Raw genomic sequence first — 27,252 nt, 5'->3', positions numbered from 1 at the left:
TCTCAAAGTACGGGTCCTCACAGGGGCCCAAAAGCAAGGAATGTTTATTTTCACATTTTACTCAAATCAGTTCCTTGTACCTTGTTTTACCTATTTTTTTGTTGCTAATCTCACGAAAGCTTTCAGTTCGCCTTGGTACTTCACCCGCAGAATTTCCACCTGATTCCTTTTTAAAATGTGAAGTGAATTTGAAGGCAAATTAGCAACAAGGTTACCAGAAAATTAGCAAAAAATAAAAACCATGAATTAATAATAATAAAACGCGAATCGGAAAAACCTTCAAGACCACAATCATTATTTTGAATTGATTTTCCAGTGATGGTGGGTCCGATTTCTCGGGGTTAAATGTTTGTCAAAGGTGTTTCAACAGCAACTGTAACATCTCCAGACGCAGAAGTTCCTTTGGGGCAAAATCAATCACGCGTATTATCTGCGTTTCATTACTTTCTCCATTTTATGTATCTTCTTAAACGCTTGCTTATTGTTTCATTACATGTGAGGCACCTGGTAACGTGTGTCTGAAAAGTGCTCGATGGAGAAATGTCGATTGTGATGATTGTAAATCACTGCAACTTCATCTCACTGAAATTACAGCGCACAGAAAGCAAAACTAGACTAAAAGCTTCTTAAAATCCAATCCAAACAAATGGCCTCAAGTGTCATCGCCACCAGGATGAGACACACTGTGTGTACGCTGCCTGTGACATCATGAAGCCAGAGGTGACTCAGGGAGGAATATGTTGTTAATCATGAGCACACAACGATCAATCCAGTAGCATCAGAGGCTTTGCAGCCGTTAGTCACTCCACACCTCCTTGTGATGCAACACAGCAAAGCTAAATAGGCACACGTGTGACATCACCAAGGGTCTCTGATGAAGGTTACTGGCTCACTGTGTCACGGCCTGATAGGAGTTAAACTGAAAAGGAGGAAAAAGAAAACAACAGGGAAGAGAAGAAGAAAATGCAGACTTGAATGACGACGGTGCCGTGAAAAGAAAGAGGACACGGTTGACAAAAAGGTCAAGAAGCTCACGTTGTTGCTTAGCACCTCATCATGTGGCGAGGTTCCGGTGCCACTAGTCATGTGTCATAACATGGAATGATGGAAAACGCCTGACTCCGCCACCACAGGGCACGACCTTTGTGACAGCATGTCTGTCAATGCTGCGCTCGGATGTGCTGCCGTGAGTGATGGGTCAGCGGAAGCGCGCTGACAAAGGTGAGAACATCAACACGCTAAACAGATCGCAACCTAACCACCTCACCAATGATCGGCTAACACATGCGAGGAATTCACAATCTTAACCAAATAAAAGGGTTGAAGCCTGCAGACACCAAGACAGATTTAGGATAAGAATTGACACACCAGATGATCCAGCGGAGACACATGACCAGGTTCTTGATGACACACACGAGTGGCGGCTGCAGTATTTATGTCATCAACGGTAAGATCAGAAAAAAAACACAAAAAAAAAGTTCTGGTACTGAATTCCAAGAACCGGTGGGAGAAGTGGTACAAATGTGAGCGGCTGCCGACTCCAGACCGTCGACCGCTATCGTGCATCTCATACGTGCTTCATCTATTGTGACGGCAACAGGAAACACGGCAAAGTGAAAGCAATCGTCGCGCTTGGAGCGCTTTCTCATGTTCCATCAGCTGCCCTCTTCATACATGTGGGACGAAACATGTATGCGCCCGCTCTTCAGATGGGCTGCAGATAGCTAAGGTCATTCATCTGTCAGGTGACATCAGAAAGCTCTGCTGACAAAGACCACGGCTTTAAATAAGTCATTCTTGTGTCTTTCATATCATTGTTCCGTTTAGTTTTGTGAAGTTAATGAAAAACATCCATGAGGCTTGGTTTTTTTTCCCCATCTTTTCTCCCTTGGAAAATATTTACTTCTCTTCAGTGAAATGAATTGAAACTCACACAATGACAGATGCAGGGACCATTTACTTTCAGAGTGACAGCAGAGAAGGAACATGTCCTTCAGAACGTACTGCACATATTTTCATTTTCATAGCTTCATAGTGAAACATTAAATAGCGAGGTAGGAGGCGGGCCGCTGCCAGGCAGGCAGAAGTGCAAGGATGGACGGAGGGTGGCGGAAAATACAAGGTTTAATGAAAACATGTATTATTTCTCTGTTGGTTAGCTCGTCTGCTCGGTGATACTCCACCTCCAGATGGATGCGTTGCAGTAACTTGTTGATTAACTGCTGTGAAATCTGGAACACAAACTGAGATTTATTGTAATGAATTATTATTAACGGCCCGACTTTTTCCTGCAAAATAGCGATGCAGATAAGAGGTTAAACCTGCTGAACCTTCGGGGAAATCTTCAGTTCGGGTTACAAAATCAAATCAACGATGAACTCATTCATTAAACGCTCAAAATGTGTGTGGAGCAGAGCTGAGGGGTGATCGGCAGACACACAGTTTCCATCAGCTTCTACTTCTGTCTGGACACGCTTCCCTACCAGTGGTACAAGTACTACTACTACTACTGCAGTGCTGTTGATGTGGATGTACGCATCTGCTGGATTCGCTCTGGATGTCTGAGCTAGCATGGTGAGCCCTCCGTTGCTCTGTGAGCTGGTTCCTTCACCTCGTGCCACCGCGAGCACACTGGACGCTGACAGGACTCTTCTGTACTTCTTGGCACGTTCTAAAAACAACATGCGGCTGGAGTGAAAAGAAAACGCATGAATAAAAAGATGAGCGGTAGCATTTGTGTCCCTGCTCCAGTTGATTATAATCATCACTGACCGCCCCGACCCTCGCCGCCATCACGCTACACGCCGTCAATGGACCAGGTGTGTGTCAGGCTGGATGTGTACATTCATACTCAGTTGACATAATCACACTTACATTTTAACCATGACAGAAACTAATTAAAGGCTAGCACGCCAACACGCTACGCCAAGACAGCCAACATTAACACTGGCACAGTTCTTTCTGAATTAAAATGTCATTCACCTCTTGCACGTAGATTATTTAGTGTGAGTTGCTGAATTTTGGAGATGTCGCAGTAGAGCGGACGGTCTTCTCTCACGTGATGGTACAGGATGGCATTTGTCCCCACAAAAATGATCGACAGGCACCTTTCACAGCGCCGAAGGTCGACGTACAACAGAATAAAAACAAGGAGAGGCAAACAAGACAAAAGACATTTTAAACGGCTGCAAATGTACTCGGTACTCTTGAGAAAAATAAAAACAGCAATGCAGACGTAACAGTTACCCCAGAAATTCAAAGATAGCGTTATCAGCGGTTTCTAGTGGAAACTTTTATCAGTTCAGCTACACTACTGTGGTATAGGCAGCCAGCTAGGTAACCTAGCAACAAGGGTTTATGCCTCCACGCCTACCACATTACGTCCTCTCTTCCAGTCATGTTTGTCTAAAATTGTCATATCAGTGTTTTCATTGGGACCTGTGGAGTACTTCATATATACTCCTATTACTGGATAAATACATGGAGTGCAACATTTATCTTCACGACTGGACGTGTTTCTCCACAACTACAAACCAAATCAGGAGTGAAACACTCTTTCAAATGAAGCCAGGAGACGAGAGCTTCTGGAGACAAACGAACGATCAAGATCAAGTTCAAATATTGACATTTGGCTCTCCGGGTGTTTCTGGGTGTGGACATCACCGACCTCAAATTGATATTTACAAGCACATGAACAAAGCACGTTCTGGTTTCCAAGGGCGTTCTATTTTTAGGATTAAAACCGAGGTTGCAGTGCATGCACCTGTTGACATGCCCGGTCGTATCTGTTCCACCGTCATACCTCACTCATCTGTAATGACCTCACTCTGCTTAGGACTTTGGCACACAACAGCTTTCACATCGGGGTGGTTGACTCAACGCGGCTTACGTCTCTGCTACTGCAGTCAGTTAACACAAGAGCAGAAACAAATCCCTTCAGTCCTGAAATTTGACAGAAAACAACGGACCCTCCGGTTTGTACCACATCTGCCCGTTAACAGCAGGAGCCTGCAAACCCTCCGAAATCTTGAAAAGAAAAGCGTACAGGATTTGATCTAAACATGTAAACTAGGGCCCAGTCACTTCAGTTGTCTGATTCAGAGCTCACTTAAAGCATTCCTTAAATTCTAATAAGTAAAAGAACGACACAAGTGCATTCTTGTTGCTTTTTAATGCTGTCAATCAAGATATCAGCACACAGAACGTGAGCTTGTGTGCAATACAGCTGCACACTTGACAAGCATGAAACCTATGAGGGAGGTGGAGGAACGCGGGGTGAAAAAGACAGAGAAGAAGGAAGACACAATGAAAAGGGCAGAGAGAAAAGTGCCTATTTGACCTAAGAATGACATTAAATTCACAAACTTAATAAACCCTTGATGCGATTGTCCAGCTCCAGACTTCCATGCACTCTTTACTTCCTAGCACGGCGTTTCAGCTCCAGTAGCAGAATGCAGGAGACGAATGTTTTATCTCCGGTTGCAGGTGCTTTTTCAGGGAGGTCTCAGGACTTAATCACATGCACTTGAGATTAAAAATATGCCACAGTCTGAGTCTGCACGAGTTATCCCTAAACATTATTTGTCTACACGCCAGAGCACAGGTGTCCTTTGATTCCAGGCTGGTCGTTACGCGGCTGCGGCCTGCCCTCTTCGTGATAGCCTCAGACATCAGAGCGAGATGAAAGCCTGTTAATATTAAGAGGAGCTGCTTCATCCAGAATCCCTTTAAACTTTCTTGTTGTGTGACATTTTCTCAGAGGGCTGGAAGCTGCGGAGCACCAGATGTTAAAGCACCTGGCAGTAATCACAGCTGGGTTCTTGTGAATAAGAGCCATCAGATAGCGGCAAAGTTCTGGAGGTCCAACAAGGAGGCGCAGTGACTAAATGGAACCTCTGCCGGCGCCACTCTATGCTGTTACATGCTAATCTGCTGGAGCCTGATTGGTTTTCACCAGTAAACCAGTCATGGCTTAAATGATGGCTGATGTGCGCCATTTTGAATAGTTTCCATAGCAATATTTCAAATGATCAATTACCTCAACAAGGCTAACAGAGTCAATCAGCTCCACGTTCACATTTCAATGCTGCTCAGTAGATTGAGAGATAGATTTGGAATCTGCTTCTACTTTATTTCCTCCTGTCAGGCCAACTTGAACGGAATCGTGATATTAATAGAAGCACGGTGGGTTAAATGTATGAAAGTACAACTAAGCCCAACAACAGCGTTGTGAGTGCTTGTACTTCCAATAAAATGACAAATATACCCAATTAAAAAGAAGCTCTTACGCTGCATGATGAGAACATTGACTTTTTCTACTTCCTACTTACCTTTTGCACACTAAGAGTACTGGCTGACATGTCAAGATCAGAGGCCTTCACTGCAAAATCCTGCACTGTTTAGGCTTCAAAACTTTGAGCAAATCAGTCCAGAATTTGTTAAGAAATCTAGCAGGACACTATGAACTTTAAAAGGGCAGAATTTTGTTTCATTTCCTCAAATTCTCAATAAATTTGTTACATTATAAATACAATTAATGCCAGTTGTATCTAGATAAAGTGTTCATTTCAGTATGAATATTAATAAATATGATGGCCGATACTCGTAATAATGAGCTTTTGAAGGCATTTTCACTCCCCTCCAGCTGTCGGGCCCTGGTCTCCTCCCCCTGCTATCAACCCAAGGGCTGATGAAACACTGATGTTGGATAATTACCCACCGTCCAACTCTAGCCTTCCATTTTGCAACTTCAGAGTTTCAGTTTGCTGTATCAGCAAATCCTGAAGTGGTGTGCATTTCCTGACACCAGTTTGGAATCGAGGAACAGATGTCAGCCATTATGACGATCATACGATGCTTTTGCTGATTGGAAATTTGACACAAAAGCACATTAATCCACAAGAAGGAGGGAAAAAACACAACAACCCAAGTATTCACAATTTTCGTGCAGTTTTAACGCAGACATGTAAAAAATACGATCACGGGAGGGAAATTTTAAAACCTCACTTCCTACTTGTGTTTTAGAGCTGTTACACCTGACATTTAAATTCGTCTTCAAGAGCATACCGAGCTATAATACACCCACCATTTAAAAGCCACATAATTGTTTATCTGCGTGGAAGCATTGGCTGGCCTTTTCAGATTTCACTTGTATACTGCATTAGTGAAGCCCAAACTGGCAATTACTTTACAATGTCTTTTGGGCAACTTGCTTTCCTCCAAAATGCCATGTCACACTGCTATCAAGACACGCCGGCACTCAGCAACGGCGCTCTTAACAGCACTATCCAATCCACGTGAACACGGACTGACGTGCTTTGGTTTCCTCTCAATCAAGTCAAACATGACCGAAAGATTGAGTTTTACAAATTCAGCAAACGCACTGCTGCTCCACGTCGTCAATGCGGCGCTGTAGAACCTCTTTACACTTCAACACATTTTGCTCTGTTACAGAGGGAAGAATTATTGCAGCATGCGCATTAATCTTGGGGTGCGGTTATGAAAGCTGCGTGTATCTGTGTTTGAGTTTTTATGTATGGAACTCATTCCAAGCTTTTAACCAACTGAACTGGTTATTGATTAATTGCCCTTTTTTTTTTTAAATCAATACTTGTGTTTTGCACAGTTCTCAAGACTGAATGCTGATGTGACTTGTGGCCCACAGAGATTTCCATACCTTCAAGCATATAATTACCAAAAATAGTCACCAAAACATTGTGATCGGTTTAAATCTATTCACGCCACCATATCAAGCTAGCTGCAATTCAGAATGTAATGATGCGAGTTACATTTAGTCCGTCATTCCAAAAAAAAAAAAATTACGGCATGGCTTTAATGCAGCAGGTGTATTTAACCCGTTTGACATTTAAGAAACAAAATCATTTCATTTTGTGACGGTGATTCAGTGAGCACTGAATGTTCAGTAGTGAGACATCAGGCAGGACAGGCAGTGGGAACGGCACTACTTTTTTGTGTATCACTCCAATAGAGGCTTTACAAAATAAAAAAAAAGAATTAGAGATGAGTCTAAAATGGCCGGGCAGAGACAAGGAGCAGCACACTCTGGGCATTATGGGAGTAACCTGCAATTATTTTATAGCACTTAAGATTCCTGAGCTCTTAGTCAGTGTTTACCGTGCAAGGGCATGGCAAGGCCACAAATTACAACCACTTGCTTTGGCACCAAATGCTCAACAGTCACGCACAGACACAAGCTTTTTTTTCCCCCCTCAGAGAAACAGACAGGTCAGAAATAGAAAGGTAATGGATTGTAAGTGGCCATTAGGTAACTTTTTGTTTTCCATTTGTCATATGATCAACAGGTCTGCCTGCGTCTTTGTAAGCTGCACCATGAAGAAGTAGTTAATTTTAGTTAATTCACTGGGCCACGTAAAGTCGTGGGTGACATTACAAAGTAAACGGCACAGTTAATCAGCAGAGCCGGCTGGAAAGGCCGACTGACGGTTATTTTAATCCCAGCCCTAATGGACCTTTAATGGTGAGTGTTGACGTCATACTTGATGCTACAGCCACAGTCTCTTTGTCGCATGTTCGTACGGTGACAGTATGTACATGAGCAAGGTGACGTGTGTGTGTGTGTATGTATGTGTGTGTGTGTGAAGGCCCACTGTGCTTTTCCAGGTCTGTGTGGAGAATTGTGAAAGACTCATGTGACACATGGCTATCTTCAGCCACGACTTCTCCAAAAGCTCAACTGCCACGCACAGAAGGACATAAGCTGGACAGAAAACCACAACAACGAAAGCCTCATGGGCGGTTGAGAAAGGAGCAACAATTATGTGGCAACCGGAATCGGCAAGGTAACCGCAGCTGCTGCAGGCTGATGCGGTTTGGGGCTTAAGTCTTAGAAAACAATATCTCCACAAAAAAGACGAACATTTGGACAAACAAACAGGCGCGCATGAACGCCGGCCTGGCATACCTGAAAGGTGCTAGCTGCCAGCGTGACTCAGTGGTGTGGGCTGTCACCAGTGGCTTTGTGTCAGTCTCAGGTTGCCTTAATCTGAGCTTTGAGAGGAGGGGGTGTTGAGTTTAAGTGTGCTTTTTAAAAGGCAGCAGCCAGGTGCTGAGGGAAGGCTCTGAGAATCAAGGAACAACAAATGTGACCCATGAGGACTTTTTTTTCCCCTCTCCTGATAATTAAAAAAAAAATACTTTTACTATGTTGTCCTTGTTGAATAAGATTTGGGCACAACGGGCCTCATTCAGGACCTGTTCATGAAATTAAATCTGTTAACCTGAAAGTCTTTGCAAGCCGGACTGTCGGCGGGTTCCAAAAGGTACACGACAGCCGTCAGGAGCACAGCCTGACAAGAGGCCATCAGCCTGTGCTTCCTGTCTGTAAGACTAAACTGAGGGCTAAAATAAAGTCCCGTAGTGTGTAAAAACAAATTTGTGGTGTAGCAGAAGAACTTTTCATGAATGAGGCCTTTTTTACAGATGTTAGGTTGAAGTTCTGGTTCTTCTTTCCAGCAAACTTCATATCAATGCTGCAGCGGAACTTTACAAAGCCAGAGAAACAATTCTTAATTAGATCTTGGTTGCATTTACTTTGCCGTCAGTTATTCTATGAAAGAGTGACACTGCATAAACAATGACAGATTCAACAAGACAACAGTGGGAAACCCTGCCCTCAATTAGCTTTCCACCAAATGAGTTAAAACCAAAAATCTAAAACAAAAGCCCTAAAAGAATCAAATTGATTGATGAGTACTGCCCTCCATGATGGAGTCCCGCTTCAGCCAGTGGAAGCTGCGGGGCCAACCCTCACACCAAACTTTTCCCTCAGAGACAAGTTGAAAAAGCTCCTCCATTGATTAGTGGATCAATAAAAGACAAACCAGCCTCAAGTTTGATAACTGATAAAACATCAAGTCAAACCACGTCAAACACCTCCCAGTGTGACTCCTGAGGGCTCGGCCGTGTCTCTGGTGCCTCAAAAAACGACTTCAATGATTCTTTTCTGCTCAGCATTTTGTCAGCCGACAGGGATTGCTGACATCTCCTTCATCTAAATATTGCAGTAAAGTTGAGACCGATGGGTGAAAGTACTTCTGCTCTCGAGGTTTTCAAACAAACTGCAGTTGCGTTTGACTGACGGCAATGGGAACACAACAACATCGGCCACAGAAACGCAACGTTCCAGGATCTTAAAGAAACGACCCATAAAAACTCCGTAAGGTTTCATGATTAAAATGAACGAGTGCATGTAAATATCAGGTAAGGCACACGATCAGATTCCTGCTCCAAAATTTGCTGTTCACGGGGTCATTATTGGTTATGAAGGTCTCCCCTTCGTCTTGATCTATTTTAAAACCTCACTTGGAGACTGATGATACAGAAATGCATGTAGGCGAAGAGTGGGTTGGTAAAAATCAATTGAGTTGAAAAAAAAACAATAACACCCACTTAATCAGCCCCCAGAATTAATCAAAATCTGACCTCATCACTGAGCTATTTCACACTGAAATGGTGAAAACACTCTTAAACCGACCGTAGGTTAAATAGATGCTTGGGTTTTTAGTGATGATGTTGAAACTCAAATTTCGCAGAAAGAAAACAGGTTAATCATTGACGTGGTACTTGTAACCCAACATTTGTGGCTGCCTGAAGGCAACTGAGCACCAAAAACCAGACGGGAAGGGAAACTGGACTCCATGTCTAATAAAAACACAGTGGTAAATTACAAAGATCTTTCAAAAAATACAATTCTGCGAGAGATTTTTCGGTGTAGCACACAAACACTGACGCCACAAGTGTTCCCGCACAAATTGTTCTAGATAAGCACTCCAATTACATCTCAGGTGCGACAATGGAAAATGATCACACGCAAGAAATTGTCATGATGTCATGTGAGGACTTTGTTGCTCTTAATGCAAAAGAATCCACTGCACAGACATGGGGTTGCGACATGCTCGCCTCGCCAGCCCAGCGAAATTCACAGTCTCCTTCACTGTGCCCCTGGGGGGGCTCCGCCAGCTCCCCCCCCACCGCTACTGAGGTGGAAGACAGCGCCATTGTTAAAGACAGCCCCGGGGGACGTCAGGAACACGCTCTGAGAGGGTCATTAGACGGGAATGTTGATGTTTTCTCCCCTTCTGTGAGGTGCTTACTGAAGCCAGTTTTGTAGCACTTTCTATGGTACTGAGATAGAGGCAGGACTGGAAGTACCATCAGAGTGGAGACCCCATGGCTGCCAGTCTGCTTCAAATGACGCCCAAATGTCACCTAGATTTGGACTTGCACAGACAACCCAGGAAAAAAAAACAATTTCCTTTTGCGGTTGATCTCTATACTCAATTTTAGTTTTAATTCTCACTTAGCCACACGACTGTTTAGGATTGAAGCGTTTGCCTGAGGATAATTCCAGTGCTGATATGAAAAAAAAAGAAGAAGAAGAGAGAGACAGGAAATGCAAAGGATGCACGGAAATAATCGAGTCAGTGATGCTGGCACAACAAATGAAAAAGACAGAGCGAGAGCCCACGGCTCTGCTTCACCCCAACACACTCCTGTCAGTTACTGCCTGTGGAGCTTCGGAGGTTAAAGTATGTGTGTGTGTGTGTGTGTGTGTGTGTGTGTGTGTGTGTGATGGTGGTGGCAGGGTGTGCAGGACCAAAATTAATTAGGGTAAAAATAATTAGATGTAAGTACTCTTGTTGAAGCATGCACAGCTTGTACAGAAAAAAAGGGAGAATACGGGGCTGCTCGGGGCGACTAGCAACCCTTCCGCAGGTCGGTTCTGCAGAAGCCAAATCTGACCTGAGGCGTGAGACCTGTTTGCTATGAGTTAGAGAGAGCTAGGATAATAAAGTACAAATACAAATGGACTTGAGCACCCTCTGAAAGTACATTTGAATACCACTGAACGCATAACTGAAACAGCTGAAGCTTCTTCTCGATGTACAGATGAAGAAAACTGCATGTCATCACTTCTGGCACTTGTTGCTGTGGGCATGTTGATGCTCGTAAGCTAGCTACTGGGTAGCTTGTATGCAAACATTGGGTAATAAGTTACCTAATATTTGCATGTTGCTGCTTCTATCATACCTGAATTTCTCTCTGGGTTTAATAAACACATCTCTTCACATCTTATGTGGCTAAACTGTACCTCGCTCTGATCCTACCTGTCATATTGGACATAAACTTGTCAACGAGAAAAGACTCAACCTTCCTACATGAATTTCAGAAAGTTTCCCTCATTTTTGAGAAAGCTTTGAAACAATGCAAGCCAGGTGTTTGTCTGAAACCCCAGTGTGGAGGAATCGGCCCTCAGCAGGAGCATCACCGTCCAATTAAGCATGCAAAGTAGATGTGATGACGAGTCCATAGTCCCGTTGACTAAAGTGTGAGACAATTAGACAAGCCCCCGGCAACGGTGACAGCTTACAGTTTCAAGTTCAAACTATTTGCTCTGTTCTTTTTTTTTTTAATGAACGTGATAAAGGGTCTTCGTGTGATGTGTAAGATCTCTGTTCCTCACGGCGCTACCATATACACGTCACATATCCTGCATGACACCGGCGAAAATGAGAAATTCAGAACCTGCGTTGTTTACAGCACACAACAGTGCACAAGTTCAGATATTCAAGACCAGGGGTGTCAAACTGACCAGTAAAGGGCCGGTGTGGCTGCAGGTTTTCATTCCAACCAAGCAAAAGCAACACCTGATTCTACTTAAATCAATCAAGCTGTGTCCACACAGCTCATTTGTTGGATCAGGTGTTGCTTTTGCTCGGTTGGAATGAAAACCTGCAGCCACACCGGCCCTTTACTGGATCAGTTTGACACCCCTGTTCAAGACAGTAGACAAGAATCAGGTCACCTGAAACATCCAATTGGATCAATGACAGCTGCAGACTGCAATTGCTTTGAAGTTGGTGGTATGGGTCAGCGCTTGTGGGCGAAACGAAGCTCAAGTGAAGCGGGAGCAGAGGGCTCAGTCACTCCGTGCCGTCACTCCGTGCCGATCGCTGTGGACGTTTAGAGGCGAGCCACCGCCGCAGCACACAGAAGTACGAGATAGCAGGAAGGACAGACAAAGAATGGCGTTTAAAGGAAAGGCCGTGGTTGTGATGGGCGGACAGGGAATCACAGGGAGCACGAACCAAGGGTAAGTGCGATCATACTGATAAGGCACAATCGTCAAAGACCGATGCTAATTGTGAGGGTACTATGAAAGCAACTTAAATAGGGTGAAAACTCCGAGGTCAAGGTACGATAAAAGAATGAGACACTACAAGAGCGCCCAAGAGGACCAGATGCCCTTTAGACGGGAAGAGAACTGCAAACATCCATTTGTGTGCGTTTCACTATCCCTCCTTCATCTCTGCTCTGTGTGTCCTTCCCACTCGTTTATTTTGACTATGACAGGCTGCCCCCTTTAAAATAATGAAATAAGTAAAATCATCTAGCATTCCTCCCCACTCCCTGAGGCTGGGCAGTCCATGCAGGAAGGTAAACATGTCCACTGTGGTGAGCTCAGACCACACGGATGCTTCGCTCCAGGTAACAGTCGTCCTCCACAGCTCTGCACCCACCAGCAACATCTCAGCATTCACAAGCAGCGGAGAGTAGCCTATGTCTGAACCGATTTCTGCTTCAGCGCCAAACCCACCCTCCTCCTGCAGCAAGGACGTCCATGGACTTGATGGGGAGGCTGATTCAAATCACGACCAACTGTCTGACCTCTACATTTAATACCTGGCTGATTGCTTGGATTCTGTCTGCAAAATAGCTTTTTTTTATGATTATAGAAGGAAAAAACAGCCAGATACTAGTTTTTGTGCAACCGATGCAAAACGGATGCAATTAAACATACAATTAAAACTAAACAGAAAGTGTGGTTTTCTGTCTTACACTGTTCAGTTCAGAGCAGACAGTCACAACTTCAGTTAAGACAGGCAGGCAAGTGCATCCACCACTCTGGCAGAGAAACTGAGCCACAAGCAGGGCGAGGCGGTGAGGAGGAACACAGCATTCATCTTCTACAGGCCACCTGAAGGTGCTCTGATGAACAAACGCCTGGTTTTATAGAGCCGTGAATGTGGTTCCCCTGTCGTTAGCGCCGTCTGCTTAAGTGAGGAGCTTGTGGGTTTGATTTTGCCGCCCTGTCAGGGATTTGCAGAGTCTGCATGCCCCCCCACCCCCCCACCTCACACACACACACACATCATTGTTGGTTTCCTCCGGGTGCTTCCACTTCCTCTTGCAGACTATTAGTACTCGGGTCAGATTAACTAACTGGTGACATGCATATTGCATACCAGCTGACTCCAGACAGCATGAGCAGAGTTTATTGTACAGTTAAAATCAAGTGAAAATTAAGGTCAACAGTTTTTGTAAGGGACCTATGGTTTCCATATTGTGGATGATACAGATGTGGATTTTTTTTTATTTGATCATAAATATGGAAAGAAATATTAAACACAAAATAAAGTGGAATTTAGCTAAAAGTGGACAGAGTTTTTCAGAAAAGGCTGCACTGCTGGTGTTCCATGCACAACCAGCTGCGTGGCGTCTCCAGATCCTGATCCTGTTTCTTCAGACATGATGGAATTTCAGTAAACATAAAAAATAAGCAGTAAAATAGTAACAATAGTTTAAAAGTCAACATCTGTCAGAGATGAGGAGACACATTTGTGGCCTTTTTTTCAAATTGAGCACGTGCTTCAAACCCTTTTCTGTTAAAACTAAATACTGTATTTTACAGTGAAATTGAATATTTAACTACTTAATATTTAAATACTTCATGGAATATTTAACTACTTTTCAATGTAAAAACAGAGGGCTGGTAGACACAACAGGAGTGGCGAGTCATAGCAGGTCAGTGAGGCGGCCATCACCTCCAGGTACAGGTACAGGTACAGGTACAGGTACCTGGACCTGTGCAGGTCCAGGTAGGCAGAGTGACTCAGGTACTGCAGTTTTTTAAAACCAGTAAAGCTGCCTGAACATGTGCAGCATCTGTGTGTCACTGAGAGCAGGACTCAGGCGGAAGAGACTCTTAGTGCACAGCTCATCGTTCTGCTCATTGTCACCGTGTCAACCGGCGAACCAGAGACCGGTTGCTGCCAGTCTCTTCCTGTGTGTTTGTAGTATGCAATATCCAAAACCCTACTATGAGTCAGAGGACATGAGTTGAATCAAACATTGTCAATTGATATTCAGGAAAATGAACAATTTCATTGTGAACTGCTGAAACGACTAAATGTGTTTAATCCTGAGAGACAATTGAGAAATTAAAAAAAAACGAAAACATGGAACTTGGGGAAGGAATAGAACGAGATTTCATGGGGTCCTGGTTGGTGCTCAGTGCATGGCGGCAGAGTCCAGCCTATTGCTGTATAATCCTGTTCCTCAGGAATGCGTAGGTGGACAAGGTGTAGGCTGATTTTCATTACTTTCCTTTCTGCAAGTCGATACTCTTCCTTAGTCTTCAAACGCTCCCGTGGCGATACTATGTATACCCCAGCTGCCAAATACAGCATTATACTGCGTTGTGTGGACATGTGTGTGTGCATGTGCATGTGTGTGTATTGTATATATGATATGATTAGCGTGACAGGAATGTACATTCATTTTCAAGATTAACTGCAATAAAAAAACAAAAACAACAACATTAAATATTACAGATAGTTCCTGGTTGACAATCTGTCAGTGGTTCTACCACCCACACTTTAAAGGTGTCAGTGTCTCACTTCTACAGGGCTTCCCATGAAGCCTACCAGGTCTCCAGCAAGTGACAGCATGCTTATTTAAAAGATAGAGGAAAAGTCACCAGTAGTTCTCTCCTCTCTGGGTTGACTCAAGAAACTTTGCAGGTAAATAAATAAATAAACAAACCTTGGAAGACCACTAATAACGTGACAGCTCTGAGCTACGGGTTTGGGCCAGTCGACCCGGAGCCTGCAGACAGAGAAGTCTCAGCGCTCCAGGTCTGAGGGACAAGGGGACAGAGTCTGATGTGAGGCTGATGGTGGAGGCTGTCTCCCTTATGTTTACCATCATTTCCCTTCACAAACAGAGACCATGCTGGAAAAGGCCAGAGAGCCCAGGCCTCCGGTCGGAAGGCAGACAGTCGAAGACAGGGGCAGCGACAGAGAGTGAGAAGAGAACTGGAGATAAGGGGGGAGGGAGAGGAAGAAGGGGAGATAGAGAGAGAGAGAACGAGAGAGGGGGGGGGGAGAGAGAGGGAGAGAGAGAGGGAGAGAGAGAGCGCTTAGACTAAGCTGCCTCCAGACACCACACGGCTCAGAGCAGATCAGGAGTGACGGCTTGCTGATTAGTCAACTTGCAGCCCCCAAGACCGGAGTGCGTGCGCACACACACTCAGGCACGCACGCACGCACACACACACACTTACACCAAGGCATGAGCTTAATTTAAATAAAACTTATTGCTGTGAAATTGCACACAGACCATGTTGATATCAAACTGTGTCTTAAAGAAACTCATGCAACACCACAATAGACTCACAAGGATGCAGCTGTTTGCAGAAAGTGTGTGTGCGTGCGCATGAAGGCGTGTCAACTGACCACGAGTGGAAACGGCTGTATTACCTTAAGAAGATAGACGGGGATGTTGCTGAAGTCTACAGGGAGCTTGAGAAGGAAGCGAGCTGAAAACTCTCCTGTCTGAAATAAAAGAAAAAGAAAAGAAATGTTCGACTGTGTGTGACATAGGGAGTATGTGTGAAGATGACCTGTGAGGTAACACAAGCCCGTGTGTGTGTGTGTGTGTGTGTGTGTATGTGTGCTCTCGTGTTTGAACAGCAATCTTTCTGAGGTAAATTTTGAGTTTTAACAATTTTAATGAGGACTTTTAGAGGAAGTGGGGACAGATTGTCAGGACTCACTTTCTGATACGCCTCTGAAGTGCAGCTCTGTCTAGAATCTATCAATTCATCAATTTTAGAGTGATTTAAACCATAGCCTTTTGCTACTTGTTTAATGTGTTAAAAAAAAAACAATAAACTTAAAAAAAGAAACACCATATTGCGGCTGTGTGACTGCGACATGTGCCTCTCACAGTGACCTTGACCTTTGACCTCCAAAACCTTTACAGCTCATCCTGGATGTTTGTTCGCCATGTGAAAACATTCCCTCAAGGCATTGCTGAGCTGGAGCGTGAACGAGAATGGGATGGACAGACGACAGAACAAATAATGCCCTCTGACCATGGCGTAAAAATACATTTTAAAGACTCAGACACTGAGGCCTGGCGGGGGTTAATTAAGGACCTCCAGTTGTGGAAACCTTCTAATTAAAAGGTCAACTTAAGCACTTACTGTGAACGTCTGCCACCTGAAAACTAAACAGCATGACAATACATCATCTTGCGCTCTGTGGTGGGACTGTGGTGGACCGTGAAGGACTGGTTGCTGCAGACATCGTTCCTTCACGGTAGCTCAGAGGTAACTCTCCCTCACAGTTAGCCAGGTCATAAATCCAGCATTTCAAACCTTTCATAAGTATGAAACATGGCTTAATGTTTCCTGCGGTGGCAACATGACGTTAAAATCATCGGAACATCTAATACAGCAAATTCAAACCGAAACTAGAGAGAAAAATAATCAAAATCTATGGATTCCAATTTTTCTGCCACTTTTTTTTAACACTATTGAGATTTGCTTTGATGGCTGAATGTTAGACTAAATTGTGTACAATTACTCTTCAGAATGTGGCTCTTCAAATGGCAATAATCAAGCTTGACATTACAGTTGCATTACAGGAGATAGGAAATTCCCTCCATGCATGTCGTATTAGGATCACCTAAAGAGGAGTTTTGTGATCTTTAGATAACCACACACACACACCCACACACACTTACCCAGCTGTTCTTGTGTCCAGCGTAAATCTCCATGTTGCGGCCGTAGCTGGGGTCCTCCAGAAGGCTGTCGTACTCAAAGAGCAGCCGGGAGCTTTCACGGAGACGCTGGCACTGGTAGTGGTGGTACTGCTGGATAAGCTCCTTCACCAACTGGAGCAAAGATTCAGGGTTCCCAGCGTCCCACTGGACCAAATGCTGAGGTCACCAGAGAAGACAGACACAAAGCACAACATTCAGAATCTCTCTTTATTAGCAGCATCTAAATGTACATCGACTCTTTTCTGTTGAGGCAGTTAAGGCAGAGGAAGACATTTCCATATGACATCCACCACAAGCGGATGCTTCAAGTACAAACTGAGCTTTTTTAAAATGTCTCCTAATTGCAAGATCTCAGTAATACACACTGGGGTTGAAAGGAATCTTTGTAACGTTGAGAGTAAGTAGCAATTATCTTTGCAGTGTATCATTTGTTTCCAGAACTGTAGAAAGACAAGACACTTAGAATTGACTGGGATACAAGTGGTTGGAAGATAACCTCCGAAGACCAGGGGTCTTATTTAGAACCAGCATCCTGACATGTTGTTTATTGTTTGTGAGAGTGTGTGTGCGTACGAATATAAGATTATGCACTTTATTCTACATCGTTACACCTCAAAATAACCATCACCAAGCCCACACACTTCCTACATAAACACTGCGATCTAAAAACAACCCTGATGGGAGCGTCAGTGCATCTGTGACCGGCGCGCAGGAACATGACATCAAGAGTTGATTATTTTTCTGGAGTTCTCACAAACCTTCAAACCAGCAGTGTTGCAGAGATCTGCATCAAAGTCAATCTAACACTGCGTTCTCATTGCATGATGGGCGGGGCTGTATCTGATGAAATTATCATCATTACTTGTAGAAATCGAAGATCATGTCAAAGAGTAATCAATAAATAAATAGTCAATAATGGAGAGTTTCAATCGTTGTAACTGGGGACACAGCGGCTGCGACCTTAAACGCATCTTCTCCACACGCATATAGAACATGTAAAAATAGCAACACCCAACTAGTGATGCACAACGCCGGAACTGCCAGGAATCTGCAAGGAATCTGCCATCAGACGGATTTACATCAGATTTGGCCGATAGTTGATATTTCCTCACTGGTGTTCATATTACCAGTATAAATACAAGTTTAAGGGATATTTACATTTTCGTAGAATCGATGATCATCTCACGCCATCAGACTGATGGCGTGAGACCATGAATATCTGCCAATATCAGAGCAGGCAATGACATCACAATCACTCCGGTCTCCATGTACACATACGTGCAGGTGGACTTCCTCAAAGTAGCACTCCCTGCAGGTGTGCACACACATGAACCAGGCTCATTTCTCTGTCTTTGTGTGCGCCTCTGTGCCCAGGTGCATGTTGAGGATGGATCTTGTGCACTGTTTTATAAATGAGGAGCCTGACCTCTTTAAACAACCCGGGAAGATACAGACAAGGAATTTTTTTAATTGGCAAGAGTAGCAGTGTGGTGGGAAGTCAGAGGTGGTCCTTTGGACTGAACAGACTGTCTGGCAGGAAGACGTGTCTGTGCTGCCCCGTTACCAGATCAGAGGGAAAGGATTGTGCAGGAGGATGTCCTGTTACCCAACTAATTTATTTATGGAGACTGATATGGAAAACTACTGATCCTGACCACCTTGATCTGCCACTGCTCCGCCCTCAGGGTCCAGGCTGAATAGCACCGACAGATTCATGATCGGTTGCTTATCTGTAGCACGGATGAACACATCACACTTGCGGAATTAATCTACATGAGTTTTTCACTGTCCTAGAAAGGACAAAGGTGACAATTTCCGTCTAGACTCAACGGCTGAAACAAGCAGCAGACACGCAACAGTATGGGAGAAACACAACCGCATGCAACCTCCTGTCTCCCATTAGACAGAAAAAAAAACGACATTTGACCCCCTATGGCGTTAATTCTACCTAAGACAAGTTATTTTTCACAAAGAAAATACTTGTAGTTGATGCCAGCAATGTGAAAAAATACAGCTGGAAACAGATTAAATAACAACGTATGGCAGAGGTTCTGGGCGCGAATCTGTGCACGCGCACTTTATGCTAAATGACTTTAGAGTTCTGACTTTGCACCGACGGTACGAGCTCATATCTAGCAACTTTTGTGGTCTTGTAAATCCAAGCTTTCAGACCACTGGCTGTGACTTGATGCCTGCTTTTGGAGGAAGGCGAAGACTGAAGGTAGCAGATTTAATGTGAAATCTGAGATTTAAAAAAAAAAAAAAAAAAGGGTCATAGAAAGTGAAAGTGTAAAAGTGAAAGCGCATGCGTTCCCCGGCTCATTCTGGCACGGCTGGCAGACTCAAGCTGAGAGTAGACAAACAAAAAAACCATGCAAACCTGATGACATAACTGCAATACCAAAGTAAATGTGAACCTTGTGTTCATCATTGTTTCTCTGCTGTGCTGTCGCACTCATGTCAAATACAGGTCAGTATAAAGGGTGAGACATTTCTGGTGCTGAACAGCAGTCGTGTGTCACAGGTGTTTAGAATACTGCTCCAATAACTAGCCCATATATTAAGGTGTCAGACGCAGGATATACTTGACTTGCATTAGCTTGTCTCACAGACTACAGACTGAAAGACCGTCTGACTGTCTTTCAGCCCGACGGAGAAAGCTTCCATTGTTCTACAGCGACTCACAACCCTTGCAATGGCAAGGACAGGCTAAACAGAGACAGTGACCTCATCGTCCTGATCCACCAGTGGTTACCAGCAATGCCGGGATTCCCGAAATGAGGGGGCGATACAAACAAGGATGGGCATTGTCCAAATGAGGCAGTCAGTGCCCCGGGGCAGGAGCGAGCTGAAACTGAGGAGAGACTGAGGAAGTGCTGTGTCAGGATTGTGACACAGAATATCAGTGAAACTCCAGAGGAGGAGGAGGAGGAGGAGAAGCAGGGAGGAAGGATCAGAGGTGAGAGAGGAGGAAGTTAAGCAAAAAAAATACTGGAGTGCTTCAGCAAGTAGGCCAAGACCAATAAAAACAGGCGTGATACCCTGTAACGTGATGATAATCCACCAATGAGCTGAGACGAGCGCTGCAGTCCAACTCCAGCGACATGTAAATGTGACAATTCACAGATTTGTTTTCCCTGACACAAAAAAGCATCAAGTGATATGTCAAGACAGAGAAGAGGAGACACTCCCTTGAAGAATCAGAGTTACGCTGTCCTCATGCTCAGTGGGGCACCTCAACTCACTTTGCTCTGGCCAATGAGGGAGCAGCTGAGCTGTGCGGGGCGGCTCCTGGCTTTATCAGGGTGCTGCTGGAAAGCAGCCAGGTCGACTTCACTCAGCCCAAATAAAGCTGAGATGTTCTGATATGTTTTCCCGCCTGATTCTGATACCTGAACTTGCCCAGATACAGAGAACTGAATGGATGTGATATATGGGTGTGATGATTGCATCACCACTGTGTTACCTGACTCAGGTTAAACTCTTTGTGAAACATGAACAGACACATACAGAACAGAAAATGGGGCGGCAGAACTTTGTTTTATCATCCGTTTCATCAGGCGTCCCTCCAAATTACAGCCTTGCTACTCGTCATGTTGCTGTGCTGTTGAAGGGATTTTCCCCGACCCAATTACTGCCACATTGCTGACATTTTTCTTTCTCACCAACCAGAAATCAATGGAAAAATTAAACATCTGAAAGTGGCGCAAGAGAAAGAGTGACGTTATCACCAATTCATCTTCTGGGGACGTTGATGATCTGGATTAAATTTCAAGGCAAATAATTCTTTCTGCCTAGAACAAAAAGATGGGTCGAATGATGCTAACAAGGTTAGAAACTCTGGTATGATACTGCATGTTCTAACTTTGAGTTAACAAGCTCGAATGCTGCATTAATACATTGGTCAAACATGGAGGGAGCGAGACTGAAAAGCACTGAGCCAAAAAGCAATGTCCATGTGTTGCAATGCGTGTGTGTGTGTGTGTGTGTGTGTGTGGACATACAGACTCGTCCCTGAATTGATTTTACACGCTCTGCTGAAGGCTGTCTGTGCCAAAACAAATGTGTGTTTTTTATTTCATGAAGCCCCGCGGAAAATGTACACATTTGATACATAGAGTCACAATCTGGGCTACACAAGAGCTGAGATTTAACTGATGAACTGTAAAAAATAAAATTAAAAATAAAAATAAAAATCCATCTTTATGCCCTCCACGACATGCTGCATGGAAGGAACATCTTCCTGAAGGATTTCACCACAGGGGGTGGATATCACAGCCCTCAACGACATTCCCCCCTTCAATCTGGACCCTTTTAATCCAATTATTTTGTCACTACACACTGGTTAAACCTGTGTCAGATGATTAAGCCTAAACTTGGCTTATGATAAAACCTGCCACCTCTAATAAATAAACCACTGGTATCTGCCCTTAAAAAAAACAACACACACACACACACACACACACACACACACACACACACACACACACACACACACACACACACATAAAGCAATGTATAATCATATTACCTTAAGATATTATGATTTGATTAAATATTAAAAACTGCATATTGAAAATATTAGGATTAGGATTTAGGATTTGGGGTATTCATGTGGCAATTTTTTTTAGCCAATGATTAAACAAAAAAGGTAAAAAATAGCTCATTTCATAGACGTAAATATTGTAAATCCACTTAAAAAGAAGTGATTTGTCTGCCTCTTCACGATTTTTTTTTAAAAAATCTAAACAAAGCCTTTTTTAAGTTAGGAATCTGGCAGCGTGCAGATCAGAAAATAGTCAGCAAGATTAAGAAAAAGTAGGTTTCAAACAAGAAAACTGTTACATTTAGCCAGTTGTGTCCTTCCTGTCCGTGGTCAAGTGGCTGGACTTAAGTCAAAGACAACTTTATTGTCAGTCTTGCCTTGTAACAGTCATTTCGCAGAGGATCGGAACTGCGTTTCCCCAGAAACTCCAGTGTGCGGTGTTAATTTGACACACAACATGTAACACACATAACTAACACACAACGCAGAAATAGTCGTGTAAACACAACATACACAGACAGACAGAATATTCACAGTGCTTGAGGTGTATCACTGGGTGCAATAACAAAGGTGCAGTACAGTGCAGTGCAAAATGCAGAACAGCAGCATGGAGATTCATGAGTACTTCACTTGTGTGTTCCTATGCATATGAATTTTATAGCCATTGAGTCTGGGTTTATTTCATCAGTTCTTGCTCCTTTTTATCAGCCATAATTTCATTTAATCCAACAGCAGTCACGCACACATACTGAGTAAGTAGAAAATCTTTATGAAAACACGGAACAGGCAACAGTCCTGTCCCTGGTTGAGTTGTTTAATTACCTTTAAACAGTATTAATCAATGATTCTGAAAGGTAGCATCATGGGTTTTTAATCTTCAGAACAACTGCGTGGTTGAACACCATTCTTCCAAAAGATTTCTCCTCCTTCGATTGTTTGGATGAGGAGGGATATCAGACGGGGAATATCGGAAATGGATGATGGTCAGTGAACTCGTCGTAAAATGAGATGTCACCGATGGAACGGTTCAAATAAAAGCTCTGGAATACCTTTAAATTGAATGCATTTGTGAATATTTCTTATGCTTTTGATAACACATGCTGTGTGGTTAACAGCAGCCACATGCTGTAACCTTAAACATGATGCCAGAAACAATGATATTCCAGATAAGCGGATATCTGGAATATCATTGTCGGAATCAGAATCGGCTTGAGGTGCGGCGCCGTGCATCTCGAGCTTTGATGATGATGGTAGAGAAAAGAATTATGAGATTCAGTCACATTGATTAGTTGTTCCACAGGGTTCCCACGGGGCTGTTAAATTATCCTCTCAATAGTGACCTGCATGTCAAGGTGCAGAGGTTTGCACAAGCAATAGTTTTATGTGGTCGACTGGATCGTACATTTGTTCAGGAGAAGTGAAGATCTCAACAAAAACAGGGTTTCCCTTTAAGAACAACATGTACACCTAAATTGGGCATCTTCACACTAAATAGACCCAAGTTGACAGAATTATTTCTTCCTGTGCCATCCGTCTGTACCATCTTCGATCCAATATTTATCTTAGGCCAATAAGAGAGGGACTGGCATCTGAAAATGTAAGATAATAATATAGGCCAAGGGAAGATATTTGTTTCTATGTCTTAAATGTGATTTTTATAGATGCTGGCAACCTGATCCAATAAATCGCTGTAGACTTGAAAGTGTGAGGTATTAAAAAACTCCCAAGTATTAAATTAATCTCTGTTAGTCTCTAATTCAAGTGTGGGCTCACACCCTGTTTCGCCCCCGGAGAGTGCCAAGTCTAAGATCATGCTAAATTGCTCTTGTCATGTGTTTAAGACACTTGGCATTCTCAGCCCAGTGTTTTTTTTAACTGTGATCAGTGCAGTTTGTGTCCAACACAGTGCAACTTGTTGACAGAAATAGCACTTTTGGAAATACTTCTAACTGGTTAACCGCTTCAGCCTTGTACCAGTACACTCTGCAGGCTGATACCATTGTCCTATCTTGGTCTTGGCACTCATCTCTCTTGTTTTCTTCCATCCCTCAGCTGGTGTTTAGGAATAGCCAAACCACTTTCCATCAACCATCTCTAGTGGCAAACAATAGCCTGCCCACTAAAAGCATTCCCAGACCTGTCAGGGAGTCCTGCCAATAATAAACTCTAATAAAAGCTGGAACGCATTATTCCCTACAGCAGGAAGGAAGCGGGAGTAACAGTTGGTACACTATGCCCAGGTTGACATAATCTTGCTTTACGGGCCATCTGAGGTCCATTGTTAGAGCAGTAACAGGGGACGAGCTGCAGCAGCAGATAGGAAGCGCACACCAATACTTGGCATTCAGGATTACCAGGGGGTAGCGACAAGTCGGAAATGTTTCCTTTTCCTAAACGAGGAAGTGCTTTGATTGGCTTTCCACTCCACTTTTCTAATGGGAGTTGTCCTGATGTAAAAGTACAAACAATGTCACATTGTACAAGACCACGACTTCTCTAAGGAGTCTTAATTATTTGTTTAATATGAGGCAAATAAAGAGCATGACAATTTACCAACCAGTGAGCCCGGCCAATGCTGTCTGTTTCAGTACTTTCTGGCCACCCAAACCAACCGGGAGAGAAAAGCTCTCAATTTTAAGGGTAAAGGCACATTTAACATTTGTAGATTGTCTCCATGTTGCTGGTGTCTGGGCCGCAAAGTTGCACTGGAACACAACTCAAAAAAACCTCCGCTGACGGCAAACTTGCACCTACAATGTGGAAGTATTTTTCGTAAAAAGTACATTACAAAACCTGCCTAGTTTCACAATACTGAATCAAGAACGTGTCTGGAAAAAAAAAACAATCTCGAAAAAAAATAATCCACATGCGCAACCTGAGGGGGCACGAATGAAAGAGGAGAGTATCCCAAAAAAAACAACACAAAAATACTAAACTACTGACTTCTAAGAACCTGTAAAATTTTAACAGCTTGTGTGCACACAGACCTTCTCTACCAACTCAATCATTTACTCCCCATTAGGGTTTCGGCGGGGGGGGGGGGGGGAGGGCAGGCAGAGGAAAGACAAAATAAATTTTAGCAGCTGATTAATGATGGAGGGCTGAGTAGTAAACTAGACGAACATGCTCGTCACAGACGAACATGCTAGTTATTGATCTCCTGTCAATACTTGACATTTTATGTCGTGCACTAAATCAAAGGACTACTGACCACAGTTCAAATCACAACTCTTACAAAAATAAATGAGTCTGTTCTCAGCCGTGCAGTATGAATGTCATCTGTTTTCCTACTGTCTTGTATGATTCTTTAGGAACCAAACAGAGGAAAACCCCAAAGGGATCAACGCTGGATGAAAAGAGTCAAACAACGACAAATACGCGCAATGCTGTGGAAGCCATTTTTGCTGGAATTTCCGATGAAAGAGCGTGCCTCTGAAAATCACAGCGAAGGACGGCAGGATAAGTGGAAGCATGTTGTTGCTGTGTCTAGAGAGGCCGTCGGGGCCAACCCCCTGGTCTGGGTCAAACACACACAGACTCAAACCTGCAAAACATGGGGAAACTCCCGAAATGTGTAGTGCCTGCATGCATAGCTGGACAAGTCTAGACTTGACAAATGATACATTTTGCACAAAGAAGGGGGCAGAAGGGCTGACAAGTAGTAGCATTTGACAAGTTAGAATAGAGGTGCAATTAGAGAGAACTGCTCTACTTGTTGCTCAGCACACACATATTTCCTCTCATCACACGGTAGAACCACATTTTGTTGGTCAACATATTGCCGGCATGTACCTCTGTACACAGAGCACACAGGTTACATAGAGCCATGACTGCTCAATGGCACAAGCACTACGGATTGTAAGTATGGATTAAAATATATCATGGAATGTCTAACTGGTTCTTATCGTGGCTCAGAGTGCTTCATCTCCTGACACATTTTTCTGCAGACATTAGAGGTGAAACACTCCAAAAACGTGGTTTTCCTCCAATGTTTCTAAAGTTTTCCTCAAGTTTCTCTCACTCACTCGCTGTGGCCAAGCTGGATATCTTGTGCTGTTTATCCAAATCAGAGAAGTGTGGTAAACATGGATTTTAGTGACAAGGCCAAAAGTTACTGAACCAACTATTCATGGCTCGCATTGTTTGGTTGACAAAAAAATGCAATACTTGTAGCTCGCTGCACACATGTGGTTGTGTCCAGTAAGTGTGTGTAACAAATCATGGAAGGGAAAGGATCACGCATCACAATAGCACTGATCCAAAAACAAGCAACACACGTCACCACAACAACGCCGGCCAGACATGCTGCCGGATGAGCACTGAATCGAGTCAAATGTTTGCAACAAATATGAAATGTATTCAAAATTTATAGAAAAATCCTGCTGAAGCAAAACATAATCTGGTCTGTAGTCATCACTTCCTGAATTAGGGAAGTAAAAAGAACATTATGATGCAACAGCTCATGTTCTACGTCAGGGATTTAGGTGGTAATGACCTCCACCTTCCCTCCCTTCCGGCCTCTGTGATTGCCTCCGTCTTTGTCATATCCTCTTCTCTGGTCACTTTTCTGCTCTGGTTTAAAGTCCCTTGCTGCTTGGGTAACCCACCATCCACACAAGCAAAGTTGCCTTCATCACCAAAAGCATGTGGTGGAATCTGCCTTTAGTTTAGTTTATTTGGTCCTTTTACTTTGCTCCAAAAATGCAATATTGAATATAAAGATATAAGTGTATTCATATATACTCTCCTAGTTGTCAGAAAATGCCATTACATTAAATGTGAGTTTCTCAGTGTCAAAAAATGCGCTTTAATGAGCCTAATTTGACAGCAGCCATCTGCTCCACTGGGTTCCATGACAGTGCAGCTCTGCCCTCGCTCCACAGAGGAGCCATTTCAAAAGTCCTTATTTCCATCACTCACTCGGACTAAAACAGTTAGGAAAACTGGGTCAAGGTGGAAAAAAAACTGAAGCTCCCCTTTAAGATGACACTGCAAACCCTATGCCTTAAACCTGCTGCCACCGAACCATTTGGAATTGCCGTTGGTAGAATTTTCCGAGCATTTGCGATCTCTCGACAAAGCAACTGGCCTCGAGTTTGGAGCTGCACGAGCCATCTAGGCTTGAACTTCTTCCTCCAGCTCTCCTCTCTGCATTTTTGACACAACTACTTTGTCACTTTCTGTGTGCCATAAAGAATGCCTTGGAGGAGAAACAGTGCCTAAGTGTGCACCATTACCTCGTTTGAATCACTACCTTTCCCTTGCAGCCCACTTTAAGAAGTGCAGAGCACTTTTGCCTTTAGCTGTGGACGGAGAACACTTCACACAAATTAGCTCATTTCAAGCATCCCCCTACCTTTATTGAAGGACTGTTGTATTAGACGGCATCGCTTTTAGCTATGTGCAGTGGCCCCAGAGTGTATATACTCTACAAACACATACCTTCTTATACACACTACCTGCATTAGGAGTAGACCACTAAACTAGCAGGTTATTTCTGTTCCTTAAAATCAACAACAGATGTTCCATATTTAAAACTTTAACAGCACTCTCATTATGGCCACCACAATTAAATCATCTGATCATTCAAATGTGACGCCACAAGTCTTTAGCTTGCACGGCTGTAGACGTGTCAGTGATGATCAGGACTAAAGAGGCAATCAACTATCAATCTAGGACTCATTTCCAGGTTCAAAGGGACAATTTTTTCAACTCTGGCCCCAAAATAAGCACATTAGGCTGGCAGATGACTTTCCACAGTGCCAGGCACAATTAGATTCATGAAACTGGTGTGAGGGTGAACATGAGTGACCGGT

General features: G+C 43.6%; 1 protein-coding gene and 1 long non-coding RNA gene across 4 annotated transcripts in view; one reads left to right on the top strand and one right to left on the bottom strand.

The window, feature by feature from the left end:
- Positions 1-27,252, bottom strand: part of babam2 (BRISC and BRCA1 A complex member 2) — a 69,796-nt gene that overhangs the window by 32,678 nt on the left and 9,866 nt on the right. For both annotated transcript variants that reach the window (XM_086182185.1, XM_086182186.1), the window contains exons 5-6: positions 16,852-17,046; positions 15,582-15,656 (exon numbers count right to left, since the gene is read on the bottom strand). In XM_086182185.1, the coding sequence (XP_086038311.1) occupies positions 15,582-15,656; positions 16,852-17,046 (270 nt within the window). The remainder of the gene's footprint in view (positions 1-15,581; positions 15,657-16,851; positions 17,047-27,252) is intronic.
- LOC147246877 (uncharacterized) lies at positions 11,840-12,784 on the top strand. 2 transcript variants are annotated; one of them, XR_015109894.1, is made up of 4 exons: positions 11,840-12,133; positions 12,203-12,322; positions 12,435-12,528; positions 12,626-12,784. It is a non-coding gene; the product is annotated as an uncharacterized LOC147246877 (long non-coding RNA). The 2 variants fall into 2 exon arrangements; XR_015109893.1 differs by lacking the exon at positions 12,203-12,322 and having other exon boundaries at positions 12,394-12,528.

Source organism: Aulostomus chinensis, chromosome 17 (assembly GCF_037954235.1).
Source record: "Aulostomus chinensis isolate RoL2024-O1b breed Wild chromosome 17, RoL_Achi_v1.0, whole genome shotgun sequence".
NCBI lineage: Eukaryota > Metazoa > Chordata > Actinopteri > Syngnathiformes > Aulostomidae > Aulostomus > Aulostomus chinensis.
Note: the sequence above shows the minus strand (reverse complement) of the source record. Positions and strands in the feature narration are given on the sequence as shown.